General features: G+C 39.1%; 1 protein-coding gene across 2 annotated transcripts in view; it reads right to left on the bottom strand.

The window, feature by feature from the left end:
• The window catches only part of CHD7 (chromodomain helicase DNA binding protein 7), a 125486-nt gene that overhangs the window by 50998 nt on the left and 55687 nt on the right, over window positions 1–18801 (bottom strand). For both annotated transcript variants that reach the window (XM_024198449.2, XM_024198450.2), the window contains exons 2-5: window positions 16226–16656; window positions 7579–7714; window positions 2318–2455; window positions 1094–1159 (exon numbers count right to left, since the gene is read on the bottom strand). In XM_024198449.2, the coding sequence (XP_024054217.2) occupies window positions 1094–1159; window positions 2318–2455; window positions 7579–7714; window positions 16226–16656 (771 nt within the window). The remainder of the gene's footprint in view (window positions 1–1093; window positions 1160–2317; window positions 2456–7578; window positions 7715–16225; window positions 16657–18801) is intronic.

Below are 18801 nucleotides of genomic sequence, written 5' to 3'. Positions count from 1 at the left end.
ATTACTGAGTTTAAGATTACAATTAAGTTTACCTGAAAAAATAAGCCTGTGGGTTGAAATACAAAACATAGTTCTCAACTATAATAAAGTTAGAATTATTATGCTGTGATGACTGAAAGGCCAGGTCATCAAAAACAGTCATGACATGCCATGAATTTAGATTTATAAAGCACCTGAAAGTACTAGTACAGCCAGGAGTAAGGTTCAAAAGTTAAAAAGCCCTACGAAACCCCCAAAAGAATTGAGGAAAAGTTTTTTCCTCTCCTTTTGGAATACATGTGAAAGTCTTTTTATTTAATCAGGATGAACTTGAATATATTTAGGTGAATCATATAAGTTGAATTTCACACAAAAGCTACAGCATAAACAATGAGTAAGCTATAGAGAATGTCTTGCAGAATTCAATAACGTTTAGACCTTTGGTAAATGACCACCCTCTTTGCATTTCCCACAGAGTAAGGAAATCCAATAGTTTGGAATTAGCATGTTATTTTGCTGTACAGGTCAGCCAAGTTCTATTGAGGAACTCCTGTTCCTGCGTTCAGGAAAATGATTGCACAACAGACATATTTTGGATAGGGGATTGGAGGAAAACCATGTTAACCCTTCCACGGTGAGAAACTGCAGTATTCAACATATTTCTGCAGATGGCCAGATATGATCCTCTTGATCACATGTTGATTCTGTTAACTGCATGGGGATGTCCATTGTGAGAGGATTTGACATGAAAAAAGCCTGCCCATGATTTTACCACAAATGCAAAAAATTAAAAATCTAAGATTCAGGAGAAGGATATCTCCCACTACACCTCCAATGCAGTAAGTGGTACTCCAGTGTAAGTTCTGATAAAGTGAATGCATTTGCAAAAAGTAAAAATTGTCATCTGTACATGCACAGGGGAAAAAATTGGAAGGTCAACTACATAAACATTTTCTTGTGGGCACACATACACTTAAAAAGCCTATATAATGGCATTTTTAAGGAGCCCTCTCCCTTCACTAAAGCAGCTGTTTAATTGGAAATATTTAAATTTTGAAAATAAAGAAACTAAATTGGATATCAGCATCTTTTGTTTATTAAAAATAATAATTACCTGTTTCTTGACTGAACGACTACTCATGATTTTTTCTACTACTGGACCTTCAGCATCAGCCGATTCCTGCAAAATGAATGTTGCACAATAGTTACAGAAGTAAGCAGAGTATTTTTGTTCTTTAGAAACTTTCTTCAGGAAGACATCCTTTAATAGTTTATCATAATCCGAGTTTAGTTGCAGGAGAATTTTTTTCTGATGCATGGACTGTAGAACTCAATTGCATTTAATGCCTTATTAAATCTGGTGGAAATTACATTTTAAAGAAATATTTTTAATACAATAGGAGGCTGACTAAATTCTTGGTTGACATTCATTGGTGGGAATCACTCCAGCAGAAAGGCTAATCAGTGACACACTGCGTGTGCCAGAGACAGGAGTGTGTTTTCTTGTTGTGTAATTACGTGGCCAGTTACTTCTCCCATAAAGCTGAACACCCGCTCTGCTGCCTAGATTCCCAAAGCCAGAGGACCTTGGGAAACCCCAGTTGGCAATGCACAGTAACAGTGTCCATGTGATAGCTGTCAAAAATACGTCTGTCCCCACTGTTAAAGCTGCAGGTAAACATACCCACGCCTCTTCTGTTAGGAGTATTTATAGGAGATCACATATGACATTTCACAGAGCTTAACATAGCACAAATTGCCAAAGGAAGTACCAAAAAGTATGTATACATTCACCAATGGCATGTCAGTTAGTTAAGTGAAATAGTGATATGAAAAGAGCACTACAAAACAATAAGATTGTTATAGTCATTCGTGCATTATTACCCCTCATTTTATTCAAACTATTTTATCCATCATTTACATTGCACAGAGAATAAAGTGAACCCTGCTGGGTACTACAAGGCAGTAATTTCATAAAGGGGTTCTTATGGTGCCTAGCAGCAGGAGACAAGCTTGAGTGGTTTATTAAAGTCATAGAAGCCAGACCACTAAATTCACAGAGGTAAATTCAGTCTCCTTACTGTCTAGTTTTAGGCTTCTAGTTAGCAAAGACCATTATATTTCACCGAACTGTGTCAAATTACATTATTGTAGGCTTGTAAAAAACAAAACAAAACCCCAAACCATGAATGAATATAGCCTTTAAGAACCTAAACTACTTTATTTTGCCAACCTGAGATGAAAATCCCTTAGTAAAGAGGCAAACACTTAAAATTTTAAATACCTAGGATGCTGTTGCAACATTTCCAGTCCGTCCATGTTTGGAATATGAACTGACCTGTAGCTCTGACTGAGACGTATTTGAAGGGGAGTCTCTTCCCGCAGCATCTGCATCATCAGCCTCCTCATCTGAAATCTTGAACTCCAGGTCTTCTGTGTAACGTTTTCTCTTAACCTGCCTGCTGGATCGTCTCTTCTAAAAAAAAGAGATCATTGATATTCTTTGTAAGAAACAAAAAGGTGAGGTACAGAATAAACAAGAAAAAAGCATCTGTACAGTTTTCATACACTGTACTACTTTTTAAAAAGCAATTACAGCATTCTGGTAGTGACAGTAAAATTAAAGTGGCATTTTCATTGGAAATTTTTTAGTTGCTTGTAATTTTTGTAAAAAAGTTTAGACTAGAATTCCTCATGCTTGTTTCTGAATTGGAAGGATGTTTTATTTTATTTTAATATTTAGCCGTTTATAGAACTCAGAAGCAAAAAGGGTGAATTTTCCTTAGTTTTGTTTTTGGAGTTTCAGAGTAGGTATATATGTAGTCATGAATGAAGACAGTTGCACTCACTGAGGACCTCATCTTCATTATTTCATTGTGAGCTGAGGGCCTATACACTTTGCAGAATTAAGCCCCTTGTTTAAAGGTTTAAAAAAAAAAATCTCCAAATTTGAAAATAGAGGCTAGCAAAAGTGTAGTACAGTATTTTCCTTAACTCCAGATAATGTACTGAAGTTTTACTCTAGTCATTCATGCTTTTAGGAATTCCAGGGAGAGCTGGTAAAAATCCATATATTTAGGTTGTTTCACACCTTTTATAAAAGATTCTCAAGAATCTCCAACATGTCCACTGTTACAGCCGGACAAAGCCCTGGGGCCAGATATGCTTTCTGCTTGTCCCATGAAATTATATTCCGGTTTTGCTGGATACACAAACTTTGAGGAAAAAATTCACTATTTCCCTTTTCCCACTTTCAAGGACAACCATAGGTGGCGCGTGAGTCTTTCATTTGGGGAGGCTAAGCCCAGGAGAGCCAGTAGCTCCCTATAAGTGGAGGGAGGGGGGGCCACCAGCAACCAGACTGTTGCCAGGCAGGGCCGCCCAGAGGATTCAGGGGGCTTGGGAGTCTTTGACGGCGGGGGCCCCCGCCGCCGAATTGCCACCGAAGACCCAGCGCTTCGGCGGCGGGTCCCGGGGCGGAAGGAGCCCCCGCCGCGGGTCTTCTGGGCACTTCGGCGGCAGGTCCCGGAGCGGAAGGACCGCCCGCTGCCGAATTGCCGCCGAAGACCCGAAGCGGAAGACGCTCCGGGGGCCCGGGCCCCACGAGAGTTTTCCGGGGCCCCTGGAGCGAGTTAAGGACCCCGCTCCAGGGGCCCCAAAAAACTGTCGTGGGGGCTCCTGTGGGGCCCGGGGCAAATTGCCCCACTTACTCCCCCCTCTGGGTGGTCCTGTTGCCAGGCCCCTGCCCCACCCCTCCTCCTGAGGCCCCGCCCACACTCCAGCCTCCCCTGTGGCCATCCTTGCTGCCTCTTCTGTTCACACTCCACCTCTTCTGAGGCCCCATCCGCTGCTCACTCCTCTCTGGCCCCCAGCCCAGAACGGGGCAGGGGAGCATGCCCTCCCACTTTTTTTCTTCCTTAAGGGTGGAGTAGGAGGAGGGGAGGGGCCAAGCTGAGGCCAGGGCCACAGTCCGGGCACTGGTGCCTCCCCCCACACTTCTAGGGAGCTTCCAGTACTCCTGCTCCCAGGGTGCAAAGGGGGCAGGTCTCCAAAGGGAGGTGAGCCACATCCAGCATCTGCCCCCCGCATGGCCAACCTCTTTTTTATTTTGGGGAGGCTTAACCTCGCCCAGCCTCTTATACATGCTGCCCACGAAGACAACTGTAGATCTGAGATTTAAGTTTTGAGTGTTTGACTTTGCAACCTAAATAATATGCTTACATTAAAACAAGTTAATTCAAATATATGTTTGAGGAGAAAAGAGATAGAGACTATAGGAAGTACCCTATAAATGCACATCTACCGCAGAATTTAAAATTTATTTATTTATTTATTTTTAATAAATCACTAGTTAACCCCCATTTTCTGCAACAGTCCTTCTCAACTTTTTCAACTAATCACTAGTCTGGCAAATTATACATTTCTAAAGCTAATATGATATTTTTGCAGTAGTTCTAAACAAAGAGGTCATAGTACCTGGATTGTTAACATCTTAGATTCTTAGTAATGACAACCTGAACATTTCAATTTACTCTTCAATATTTATTTACACTAGTTACTTTTTTCATTTTTCAGCTTGGTGATTGAAAAATCATATAAATTAATTACAATTTTGTTTGTAGTAATTTTCATTTTATGGTTCGTAGTGCTACAATGTTCAGTATGCAAACACTGAAAGGGAGTATTTATAAAAATAACTGTTTCTATTGGACTATAATAAAACTAATAGAAATCTACCTTTTCACAATCCCTCAAGCACCAATTCTCCCATTGCCTTCACACAATAAATACAAAGTTAAATGATAAAAAATTAAAGACTAAAATTATGACTGTACCACCTAACAAGCCACATAGCCTTCTATGTATGCCTCCCTCCCTTCTACCTGTCTCTTTCCTTTGTGTCATCTCATGAAACTAATTCAGATTATAAGCTCTTTGGGGTATAGACTGCTTTTACTTTGAAAAACACGATGCACACCTACAGTATTAAATACAAATGTGTATGACTGGCTCAGTAGATGTATACATTTCAATCCATATTTATATCTCTTTTGATCTGTATAGATGGAGCTAAAGATATTTATATTTGGATAGCTTTAGAAATATTTATATAGCTATATAAATGTTTATATATAAAATATATATACACCTTCTGCTAGGTTTTCTTACAAAATCTAAATTTTGGGTCAAGTCTGAGTTTACAGCATTTCTTTAGGCAAGATATTGCAACTATGTAATTACATCTTGGAAGAAATAAGTTAGGGGAGTTCCCCTTAAACTGCAATATAAAGGCAATAGTTCGATATTTGAAAATATTTGCTACTACTTCTGGTGCCAAAATCTCTTCTTGCATTTCCTTAATGAAAAGGATGCTGAACTACTAAGGATAATCCTGCATTTTATGTTTATTTACATGGTTAGCTTCCTGTTTCCTGTAATGTCCACATGAGCCTTTTCAATTTTTATGTATTCTTGCCTGAATCCATATGTGTATTTGTGTGCTTTCAATTTAACATTTTACTTATTGCTGGTTTGTAGGTAGCAAGATGGACAGAGTTGCTCTTAGACTTTGAATAAAAACTACAGATCTATATTTAATTTTTCATTATGGTAATACTTACAGATATGACATCACAGCACACTATAATGTGACAGTACAGCAAAAATATTAAGACTATACTTTTTTCCTCTAATTAAGGAGCATTATGTAACAATAGGAAAAGCTACACATTTGTATCTAAGTCTTACTGAGGATTCAGTACTAAGAAGAAGAAAAAATGTCTAGTTTTACATTTTAGCTTCATATTGTCTATAATCTAAATATGCATACACAAGTGCTTGAACTAGGGGGCTGGAGGTGCTGCTGCACCCCCAGGCTTGAAGTGGATTTCATTATATACAGGGTTTATGGTTTGGTTAAATAGCTCTCAGCACCCGCACTATTCATATTGTTTCAGCATCTCTGTATGCATATGTAATTATTTGTATTACTCTCTATAGATTGGTGATAAGCTAATGCGAGTTCTTATTAACAAGCATGCGTGTGAAGGAAAAAAGTAAAGTTTTTGCAGGAACATTAATTTTGAATGTCCTAATGTGTATGACTATGTCCTTCCTTAATCACATATAAATACAAAAAACAATCATTTCAAAAGTATAAAACTTGAAGAGCACAAATGAAAAATCAAATATTTAAGTGATATATCTTATTACCAAATGATGAAAAAACTAATTGTTTTTCATTATTTACAGAGAGATATTAATATTATACTATTAAAGTTCTTATGTCTGTCTCAGATCGGATTAGAAGGAAGTTTTTGTCCAATTAACACTCAAACTAAAAATACCAACACAATATTGTTTAAGTTGATTTGCACAAAACTGAACCCTCTAGTCAAACATGCTTCATGTACATCAGCAATATGCTGAATTCACCCATTAACCAGGCTAAAAGGAACACTGAACACATAACTAAAAATGCATCCTTTAGATATTCTTAATGTCATGCTGTTTGTATCTGCTCTTCTGTTCCAGAATGCATTATTCTGAGATGTCATAGCTACTAAGGAGTGCAAAAAAAAAAAAAAAAAAGAGGGAATGGACTGAGGGAAACAGACAAATAGTGCTTTGGGTAGTTTCTATGTGTTTGCTTTTTGAACTAGTATACTGTAAAAGTTTGAGTGTTATTATAATAAATTCTATAACCTTTATTGAAAAACCTGGTGAAAAGAAAGACTAATTGTGCCATGCACTAAAACGTCACCTCTTGGCAGCCTACCTTACAACATCCAGAAATGATACATTCTGTGGCATTGCTGTTCACTGGAACATCTTTAACAGGCTCACAAGAGAAAAAAACAGTATATTTGTGACCTGTGTGCTGAACATCTCTCTGTGTGGTTACCTGAGCAATATCTGAATATCTCCACTAAACAAAATGCATGTTTTCATTTCCAGATTTTATTTAAAATAAGAATGCAACAATAACATCAGGAGAATACATCAGCAAATTCCTAAGGGAATTTAGCACTCTTGATGTTTACAGCTGACAGACCTACAGATGAAAGTCCTTTACTTATCCACAGGACAGGTATAGTACAAGCAGTAGCAATAAAAGTTCCCCTACCCTGCTCTGTCATGCTTTATGCTTGACCTAAAAAGGGACCACCAAGAAGTAAATGCAAAAAAACAAATGTTAGCTAGGCTGGACTACATAAAGACTTCTAGTAATGCATCTACACTAGAAAGGCCAGCATCAGAATACAGTATAGTGACAGAGAGGAAAGAAAGTGAAACTCATTTGTATATATTCACAGATGGCAAACCAGTAAAGCCAAATTACAAACAAGAAAGTTCTTTTAACACACTATTCGCCACTGGGATCTCCGATTCTTACCTTTCTTGATATACTGTTTCAGCCAACAAAGAAAATATTTTAAAAGCATCTCTCTAATGGAGTCAGAATTTATGTTTTTATATATATATACATATACACACACACATATACATATACATACACACAGAGAGAGAGAGAGAGAGAGAGAGAGAGAGAGAGAGCGCGCGCTAATTAGGTTTTGAATGTCAAAATAATGGTATTACCTGAACACCTGGGTCATCATCTTCTTCGTGAGGAGATGGTGGTGGTGTTTTCTCTAAATCCGAGTTTTCAGAACCTTCCTTTCCCTTGTTGACCTTTTTCTTCACTGCACTAGTTTCTGAGTCTGGTTTCTTGTTACTAAAACATAAATATCGTTGATTAGTGACTGAGTGAGAAAAATTTAATATAATATGTTGAACTATGAAGGCATGTTTATCCCTAGTTATTTTATTACTCTAATCACTTTGCCTTATTTTCAGGAGCTAAACAAATCTTTAAAATATCATTGACCACTGTTATTTTTATACACTTCCCTTTGACCTTTTTAGCATGACATCTTACTTTCCTTTGCCAAGGTCAAGCTGCTGATGTCGCCTGCACTTAATGTTGGATGGACTGACTGGAATATTTGATAAAGTCAAATGAGTGGCTAAAATGAAAACTTGACTTCCACTTCAATATCTTTGTGAATTCCAAACAGTAGTTGAGCTCCATGATAAATCTGAGGAAAAGTGAATGTATGATCACTACGTGCATTTTTCTTAAAATGCAAGTATGGAAAACAATCAGCTGAGCAGAGCCACAGAAGGAATTTATCAAAATAGTGAACAGAATGAGCAAATCATCCTTTTTATTCTGTAGTTTCATGGTATTTACAAGGAAACTGAGGCAGGACAGTTTTTATTTCAAGTCTCAGGTCAGACATACCCAGTCAATTAATACAACCATAATTTGTAGGTGTGGTCAGTTTGTGCAGCAGGGATTAATTACATTTCACTTCATCTGACCAGGTCTGTAATTGTCCACAGTAGCCAAAATGATTTTTTTCCCTAACCTGCCTCTGCCCAAATTCTCCAGTGCTTTTTACTGGGGGAGAGAAGAGATGAATACCAATAGCTGAAGATTCATGAGAAAGGCTATATCAACACCACATTACTGTGATGTGGGGGTGGGGGAATTGTGTGTGTGTTTTTTAAAATAGATTGAAGCTTCCAAGGAGTTGGGTATTTTGTATAATCCTCTCACTGTATTTAACACTGTCTGTGCATATAAACTTAATTTAAAGAAACGACATACCTGAGAAGACATACCTCAAAATCTCCATCTTCCAATTAAATACTAGGGGATTTTGAACATTATATAGGTCAAATTCTTAAATGACACCAAAAAATGTAAGTTTGAAGGGGGAAATTTTATGAGCAATTTAAAATGCGCTCAATTTTTGAAGTTTTAGGTAGATTTGTGTGTTCTATATATGTGCCCTTTTCCCCTCCATGTCTGTTGCAGGTTTGACAGATGACTGCTTTTAAAGAGTGGCTAACATTTGTGCTGAAACATTTAAAAAAAACATTTAATGTAGAATCATACGCTGAGTTTTGTCAAGTGAAAAATTGAAATAGACAGACATCTCAAGAACTTTTAAACAGCTTCCATTTATTTAAATTCATAATTGCATATCAGGGATGCTAGTTGGGAAAAAAACTTGGTAATTTTCAATCCTGTACCTTCTGACTTAAGCATTTATTAAATGAGAGCATATTTATATTAAGGTTTGTAAAACAAATCATACAAATACAGTTACACCATGCTTTGGCTTTAAGCATTTCTAGGATGTATTTTTCCTGTTTTGTAACATGGTTATATATTTAAAAACAATGCTCACAAGAGATTTTTGTATGATTACACATTAATATATTGGGAAATTTAAAAATACAACTTAATTAGAGCAAAATTCTAGAGCACAGTAATATAGTTTAGCTTTCAAAAATCTTTCAATTCTGACAATGTTCTAAAGAGTTTGGTACCACTGAAAGAACCACATAAGACAAATCATTAAAAAACTAATCTATAAAACAGTTCCCCTTCCAACCGTCCTAGTGTGCATGCTACACATGGACAGAAGTCTCCCCTACTATGAGGCTCCATTTCCAGCATTTATTTCCGCTCTAACTGCCACAAATTATACAATACTACAGCTGAACACTGGGCCCCTTTCCTTTCATCTGCACGCCAAGAGCAATCAGATTACCCTGGTAACCAGTGGTCACATGACCAGCACCTGCTCTTTTGGCTGGATGCCACTGACTAAAGCCATCTGCTTCTCTCAATCAGCTTTCAAACATTCTCAACACCTGCGCTGCAGCGTTTTGTGGTTTCTTTTATCAAATCAGTGCAAAACTGCTTCCAAAACTTTACATATTTCTCAAATTTGTTTAAATCAAAGGTAAGCTTGTCAGGGAGTTGAACCATTGCCAGGTAAAGTAAGTTGACAGGCTAGTGCTTTTCACTGGTGACCTCTATAAATCAGAGCAAAGCATACAATTTAATTTAGTAGTAGTTACTGTGCCCTGGGTGCACGATCACATATGAATAACAGGCTTAATGTCCTGAAGAACAGCATAGCCCAGGTTTGATAAAATATCAATTTGCTGAAAGGCAAGAAAGTGCTAATGATTCTCCGTCTGCCCTTCCTAAGAATGCTCTATGGAATGTCCACAAATTGTTCAAGTCATACAGCATCTCCAAATGCTTATCACACAGGAAGATTCAGACAAAGAACATGCATCCAAGTGAGGTACTTGTAGCAGATTTAACTACACAAAGATTTCTTTCTGAACTCTATTAGACCTTCCCCTCTTAGTAACAGTAGAGGGTGTGAGCTAAACACCTTCATATGTGCCTTTTATGACCTACATATACAAGCTGTGCTTCAACTCCCCCAAGTCTCTCTTAGTAATAGGAGATATGTACCAAGTAATTTGGACAGGATTTCAAATCATCCTCATGCCATGGCTGCTGAAAGCAGGTGCATATAAAAGTACTATTCAGGTGGGGGGGAAAAATAATCTAAATTGCTTTATTACAGCAATTTTTCTACAAGTCCTATATTTGGCTTTAGTGAACAAGTAAACTGCAGATTCCGTTGTTTAATAATTACAATTATTTTTTTAAATCTATTTATCCACTACATCATTTAGAAGATAAAGGGTGAAGGAAACTACAAAAGCAACAAGGCTCAGTCTCTGAACTGAATGAGGATTTGCATCCATACTACAGTCATGCTGCAGGCCCACTAGGAGGTGACTTCACCTGGTGGGTGGGAACAAACACTTCCTGAAGCTGTCAACAATCTTGCTTTCCTCTCCATGGTTCACAAAGCAGGTGTAATGTTCATAACTGCTAAGTGGATCCCTTACAACCTGCTTTGCTACCTAAATAGTTAAATCCACCTGCTAATAAAAAAAAAAACACATTCCATTCAGAGTTTAGATAGTTCAGGTATTTAGGGCCCAACTTTTAGATGTAGGTGCCTAAAGTTAGGTGCCTAAAGACAAATTTAGGTATCTAAAACCAATGTTAGACAGCTAAAAACTGACTTTGATGCCTTAGGTGCCTGTATTAAATATCAATATGTACAGGATGGTATTTCCTACATTTTTGGAATAAATTTGAGATAGGCTACTTGTACATATTTAGGTCATAGGTACAAGATCTCACAGGCCAAGTGGTTCCAGACACCAAACAGAATGCATCAACCTGGCACAGTTTAAAACAAAAAAAAAAAAAATTAGAATTTGCTGTTAAAAATAGCCCTTTTATTTAAAGCATACACACCACCAGGCATCATTTCAGATTACATGATTCGGAATCCGGTATCCAATACTAACTTTGTGTTGAATGTGCTTATTCCTTAAGGCAGCATACCATACCGTCCCATATAAAATCACTAGCAGCACAACCATCAGAATGGCAATGGGGGACAACAATAATAAAAGAATGACGGCAAGAGAAGAAAAGTGTGACAACAAGGAAGAAAGAATTAAAGTTGGAGACAATATGTGTCCCAACAAAATAAGCTTTTTGTCAGTCAGACAATAAACCACCACCAGAAGAGCCAGGTCAATGCATCACAAACTGGGACTGCTGAATCATGCGATTTGAAAGTATCAAAAAACAGTGTGGCAGGCTCCAAAGGACTGAGCAGGGAGGTCAACTAGTTCTTGTTATAAATGTACTGTTGTTGGTTTATTTAATCTGATCAGGGATTACTAACTGGTCTGTTTATTCATTAGTGTAATGTAAAAGAGTGTCAAGGTTGACCAAAACATTGGATGGGTACTCTTATTGTTGTCTAAAAATCCAAATAAATAAATCCTATGGTTAAAATTCTGATCCCTTTCTTTTTTCATTTGTAGGACACTAGCCCACAGACAAATTTCTAAAATGAACCCTGCAATAAAAGGAAAACCTGAAAAAATTAACATGCAACCACTTGCCCTGGAAAATGAATTTAGCAAACAACCCTGCCCCACAGTTGAGTTCTGCTCCCCAGTCCACCTGACAACAGAATAGGGGAGTGGCATGCCAACCCAAAGTACTGCAGGCATGCACTCAAGGAAAGTGGATGAGTCTTGTGACTGGTGCTCTGCTTATGTGCTACAAGCAGAAGAGGAATCAGGGTGCCCTGCAGGGATGAATGATCCTCTCTCCCATTTCTGGTGGAGATGGAAGTCTGTTTCCATCCTCTATCGTTGAGAATGTTGCATTACCACCACCCCATTCCACTAGCTTTAGACTGCAGGAAGGAGAGAGGAGCTTCATCCCAGAAGGCAATAAGTTAGATATACATAATAATTCAGAATTTAGTAAACACTCATTAGACAAGGTGATACAAAAGACAAGAGTTCCTCCAGCAGGGTCCAAGAGCTCTGAGAGTGAAAAAGCCAATGGTTCCTTTTATTCACAAGCGGGATGCTGCCCTAGATTCTATCTTTGTTATGGCTTTTTGCTCAGGTTTAGTCCTCTTGATAATAAGTATAGAGAAGGCTTTAAAACACAAATCCTCCCAAACTTAATTGTGTCCCTTGCACAGGGCTGTTTTGCCATACAAATATAAAGAGCCAGGGGGCTTTGTTACAACATGGTTATCTCGTGCCCGGCTCAAGATATTTGTTATGAATGGGCCTAATATGTCCCATAACTGGGCTAAAGCTTTGGGTCTAGGTTCAAGTCCCCACACTAGAAGTGTTAACCACGCTGTAACTGGGTCACAAACCACCATGTAATAACCAAGTCATCTGACTCTCATACATAATGTAGACTGCACCTTAAGTGACTGCTTTAAGGAGAGCTGCATGGACTTGAGGAGCAGATTCAGGGCATTTCAGAAGTGTACATTTCCCATTTCCCCATCTTCCTCAAAACTAATGGATGTTTTCCTGTAGACACAGAGACAGACAAAAAACTTACTACTCCCTCTCCCTCAAATGCTGGCACTGACAAAATTTCTGTACAGCCTGGGTTGTAGTGAAACATTTTCTAAAAGCTTTTCGAAAAACCAAAAGCTTTTCAGATGTTTTATACTCAGTTGAAATAACAAATAGAAAAAATAGCAGTAGGGATGAACAGACTGAAAAGGAAAACTGGCAGACTTTAGTGACCCACATAATCTTTGGCACACATGTAGTCAATATACTGAAAGAATGTTTTTGGATACTATCATTTATCTGTACTCAGGGCTCAAAATTTTGCAGTCTCTCAAAAACTATTATATGGCTACAGTGACCCTCCTTTCCTCCCCCCCCCCCCCTCTTCATTTCTTCCAGCCGCCATTTCTGTGTATCCTTTTCACTATTGCTTTCAGGGCCAGGCTAGTAGCCACAGGAAGTTAAACCATGCCATCCTAGTCCATGGACTTGCTTTCCAAAAATACCAACTGTACAGTGAAGTTCACTTTTGAAGTTTCCTAGATTTCTGGGATGCCAGTGGAAATGTATTTCACATGAGCACTACAAAAGTCAACTTCTTCTGTTATTCATCTGTTTGTTCGCCATGTGATTACGGTGTATCACAACCAGGCAGCTTACACATTTCTTCAAGGCTTACTCCAAAGAAAGGAGGAGGGGAGATTCCAAGATTTTTCTATACTTTCATGGTCAATAAGAGGATTACATGGCTAGTTAATTCTGATGTGCTGTTTTAAGAAAAGTATGCATATTGATTAGAATAATCTGCTACTTTAGTGTATTTTGCCCATTTTATAATTGAATTCAATCCATTTTTTTGTCCTTTCACTTCAGTGGTAGTTTCTGTCTCTGCCTATGTACTATCTATGTAGCGATACTTTTTGAACAATCCAGTAAAAGGGGCTACCCTTTTCCAACCGAATTTGATGAATGGAAATGCCTCATATTTTGAATGTAGAGAGAGACACACTTCTGATTGTCTCTGAATTTTCTCTCATTTCAAACACTTATCCGATCCCCTAAGAAAATGGCTTTTTACATAAACTCAAGTTAGTTTATTTAAGGTTGAAAGTAACCAGTATCACATAGAACTTTCCAAATGCAAAATTGCCACTACTGTAATCCAATGCCTAGAAGCAAGCTACTATGGCAGTATAACAAGCACTAACATAACCAAAACACCCCATCACCTTCAGCACCACATATTCGATTTATGTAATTATCCTTTGCCACTCAGAATTTACATTTAGGTGCATCCATTTTAGTCATCTCTGCTATTGTGATGTTATATCATTCCTAGTGGGGTAGCACTATAGCAAGATCAAGATACATCACTTAAGATTCCTCTGACCATCTGAAGCACTGTGGCTCAACAGATTATTGGTTTATCCTGTTGATTCACTTAAAACTTTGATTCAATTACCAATGTTACTGGACAGATTTCCCAGTCTTTGCGTGGCAAAAGCAGGCAAATATCTTTCACAGAAGTCATATTCCTTATGAATATGTTAACCCCAACCTCCCTCCTCCCCCCCGCCCCCAGTCAGCAGGTTCTTTGACAAGGTTTACCTCCCAGATACTGAAGCTATCAAAGCAGACAGACGGAGGCGAATCTGGACTTGAAAAGTACATTTGGCAATGATGAATCAAGGCTGTGACTGACTGGGCAAGTACACTTTTCTTGAACAGTCCTGCTTATTGGGGTAAGAGGCTGCAAGTGTTGTTCATGCTCCCAGGTATATTTTTCCCACTGAGTGGGAAGAACAGCACTTTGCAGCTATGAGAAGTATTACAAAATTCACCCTTCCAATTGCAAGGGGTACTGCAAAGGGAGGAGGAAAGAGAATAAAGTCTCCCACCCCCTCAGGCATGCAACAGAGCAGCTCTGTTCCCTGAAAGGAGAGTCTACTCCCGTGCCCCAAAGTGCGGTCCCATGACTTCACTTGGGGTGACCTGCACAGACTTATCAGCCTGGGTTATGTGGCATCTCAAATGTTGAGGCCTGATGTCAATCCCAATTCATAGGAAACGACATATTTTGGAACCAAATTCTTTCTAACCTTGGTTTGTTAAGCATTATTAAATTCTGAAAGACTGTCTGTAGAAACTATATTCATAGCACCTAGTTGAAAAGGTTTGCAGTGAGAAGCGTTTTTCAAATAAATCTCATGCCTTTCACTTCTTGATGTAGAAATGGCTGGGTGAGACCTATGTTATGGGAAGAGGTTGAATTAGATAATCATAATAGTCCTTTCCCTTTGTGGCCTTTTAAAAAAACAAAAACAAACAAAAAAACCTCACAAAACCCCAAAACTATGAATATCCTGTCCCCGTGCAAACAATCTTTTCATTTAGATGATACAGTCCTCTAGTTTCAAAAGGATACAGTGGGAAAGCTGTTCAGTCCACTACCTAGATTCAGTAACATGTAACTGAAAATTAAACTACTGTACGTATAAACCATCAATTCATTTCAGCAATCTGGAACATTATATATAAAATTTTGTAAATTATAAGTAGGTTCAACTGTACTGGAAAGCTAATAAAGCTTTTACAGTACATTTCACCCTGCCAACTTATACAGATTCTTCAATAAAACACTAGTTTTCCTATCCACCCAAAGAACCTTTCATTCTTACTAGAAGTCCATACGATCTGAGCTTCATTCATCCATATATCTGTATCAGAAAGAATTAAACAGTAACCAGCCTTGCAGAATACATGCAAATCAGATTTGTTAATCAAAATGTTTTTAATCTTAATACAAATGGATTCTGCAAACTGATTTGGATTAACCAGGTCTGGCTGTGCTTCCATCTGGAAGTTATATATTTTCTAACATTAGCCACATCTTGAAAAAACAGATTCAGATGTTTGGAACAGGTTCAGAACAGTTGTAAGAAATTTTAGATACAAATGAAAAAATCAGTTTTAATGTCTTTTTCCCCTCTCAGTTTTCTCAGTGAACATTTGTACTCATGATAGTTGGGGGGCTTGGGGGAGGAAATGGGGGGGTGGTTTGCTTTGGAATGACTGTGTACAGTACTGCGATTTGATCTCTCTTATATTGCCTACGAGGATTTTAACCCTGACCCTAAAAAGAATCACGATGCCAAGTGGAGATAATTCTCCTGTTCCAACTACTAGGAAACAGGGTTAGAGAGGCTACAATTTTTGTATCAGCATAATTATTTCACTTAGGGCTGTGTGGGTTTTTGCCCCTCCCCCCCCTTTAAAAAAAGGCAAAATAGTTTAAATTTGTATAATCCCTAGCCAACAAAATGTTTTCCCCCCCATTCTTTTTGTATGATTTTTGTTTTAAATTCCACGAATACACACAATACATTATTTTTGTTTTGAATGCCAACTCATCACATACCCAAAGAGATATTTCCTGACCTACCTTGTCTTTTTGCTAGTCTTGGGTTTTGGTGTGGTATTTTTTGCTTTCTTTTCCTTTGGCTCTTTGGGAGGCTTGGGGGTTTTGGGAGGCTTGGGTTCCTTAGGCTCCTTCTTTTCCTTGGGTTCTTTAGGATCCTTCGGCTCCTTTTTTGACTTGGGCTTTTTCTTTTTCTTTTTCTCTTCTTGGGAGCAATCCAATGAGTTCCTGGTTTGATCCTGGCTGTCAAGACCACCAGGAAAATCTTCCTTACCAAAACCTTTACTGGGACTCGCTGCAAGAATGTGATTGTTTTTCTTTTTCTTCTTCTTTTGCTGAGGCTGCTGTTCAATCGATGGCAGGTAATCATCATTTTTCACTAGCTGGGTATTCAGTCCACTAACCTGAGTCATATCCGGCACTGGTTTCTCTACAAAGGGCTCCGATGGAGAATGCTAAGAAATACAAATAGGCATTAAATTAGTATAGCATAATAAAAACACACATTTGTTGTCCATAAAATTGTTTACTTAGAGCTCTCTATTGTAGGACTGAGAGGTCATGGAGGGAGACAAGAGAAAACAGAAGGTGAAGTTAATTGGTAACATTTCAAACAAATATTGTACAATAATTATAAGCACTGCTATGCTGCTGTTAAGGTTGTGGCAGAACAGCTATAAAGTACTGAATATTGCAAGTATAAAATTCTTCATGACTAAAAACTCTGTATAAAAGGTATAAATCCACAAAAAATTTCATACACCAAATAAAATTCATTTAGACATAAAAATAAAAAAAAAAATAAGGCAGACATTGGCCTCATCCCGCCAACCAGCTTGTTTTATTTAGCCTGACCATATGAAGCTGGTGAATATAGTCTTGGGGGCTGGGGAGTTGGGGGGGCTGGCAGCGGCATAAGCTGGGTGGCGTAACAGCAGAGCCCCTTCCCTGGTGGCATGATGGAGGGGCAGCCAGGCCAAATTTGAGTGCCATTACGACTTGGCACATGAGGTCCTGCTGACACCAATCTCTACCTCCACTCTGCTCCCCTTCAACACAGGCTCCAACTCCGTCCCATGCCACCTAGCTCTGGTTACTTCCTAAGCTTGGTGGAGGGTGGGGAGTGAAGGCCCCAGCTGAAACCTCATTGGCTTTCAGCTCCCAAATCATCAATGGGTAGGCAGTAACGAGCTGGGAGGCATGGGACAGAGGTAATCTGTGCTGATGAGGCAGTAGCAATTTTAATAAAAGACTGTGTACCTTAGCAACCTGGCTCAACCTTTAATTTTTGGGGGGAGGGAGGTTGTTTTCTGTATGGCCTGACAAAGGGGTTTTTAGTGGATTTTATGGCCCTCCGCTATCCTAAAGTTGTCCATCTATGAAATAAACGTTATTTATATAAGACTTTCCCATATTCTGGTAACAGCTATTTTGTATGAGTAATCTGGGACAGGTGAGTTACTTATATGGGACATTTGTCATCTGAAAACAAGTATTAACTTTGGCTTCTATACACAGAACTGGAAAATTAATAGGACACAATCATAGGGTGCATTTACACAAGAGAACTGCATCAGTGCCATTTACACTGGTGCATGCATGACATCAACATTTTGACCAACATCCCAAGGATTGAACTGAGGACCTCCAGAGCTAAGAGCATGATCTTTTACAGTATATGCTAAAGAGCCACTGTTCTCTAGGTGGGGTTGTAATGGACTCTTATCCTCTGCAGATCGGGCACAAAGGAGGACTAATACAAAAACATCCATGCTGTTTTGAGTATGCCCAGTGTACCATGTTCTCACACAGCACTCCTCGAAAGCACTGCCTGTATGTTGTACGTGTCCACGGGTGGGCAAGCGTTTTGGTTCCTGGCCAATGGGAACTGCAGGGGCAGCGCTTGGGGCAGGGACAGTGTGCAGAGCCCCCTGGCTGCCCCTACGCATAGGAGCTGAAGAGGGGACATGCTGTTGCTTCTGGGAGCCGCGTGGAGTGGGGCAAGCCCCTGACCCCACTCCCTGGCAGGAGCTCGAGGGCCAGATTAAAATGTCTGGAGGGCCGGATGCGGCCCCTGGGCTGTAGTTTGCCCACCTCTGTACGCGTCCCACAGTTCCTGGCATAACACTCTGGAGCAAGTATAGAATGTCTGTTTGCATCTATTCTTGTTTTTGTTTTGTTCCACTCAGTGCTTTAGATAGTTCTGCCCTACACAACTATCCACACAAATGCTGTGAAGACAAGGAGTTACGTCATGCCATGGCATCACACTATCAATGCAGATGGAAGAGGGCCCTACACCAGGCTTTTCCGGAGGTCCAGCCTTTTGGAAGACAGGGATCACTGAGCCAGGGAAAAGTATGGGACAGTAAGCAGAGAGGTGGATATTTCTTCTGGGGGACAAGTAGCCTTGTGTAACTATGTAATGTCACTATTTTTTTTTTTTTGAGATGTTGGGTGTGTTTCAGAATTGCAACTGTCTGACTGCAATTCCAACCCTGGTCTGCCACTTAACTTCTGGTAAAGGTGTGAACTGTCTCGTGTGTGTGTGTGTGTGTGTGTGTGTGTGTGTGTGTGTGTGTGTGTGTGTGTGTGTGTGT

Source organism: Terrapene carolina, unplaced genomic scaffold, assembly GCF_002925995.2.
Source record: "Terrapene carolina triunguis isolate 2854851 unplaced genomic scaffold, T_m_triunguis-2.0 Scaffold58, whole genome shotgun sequence".
NCBI classification, from domain to species: Eukaryota; Metazoa; Chordata; order Testudines; family Emydidae; genus Terrapene; species Terrapene triunguis.
Note: the sequence above shows the minus strand (reverse complement) of the source record. Positions and strands in the feature narration are given on the sequence as shown.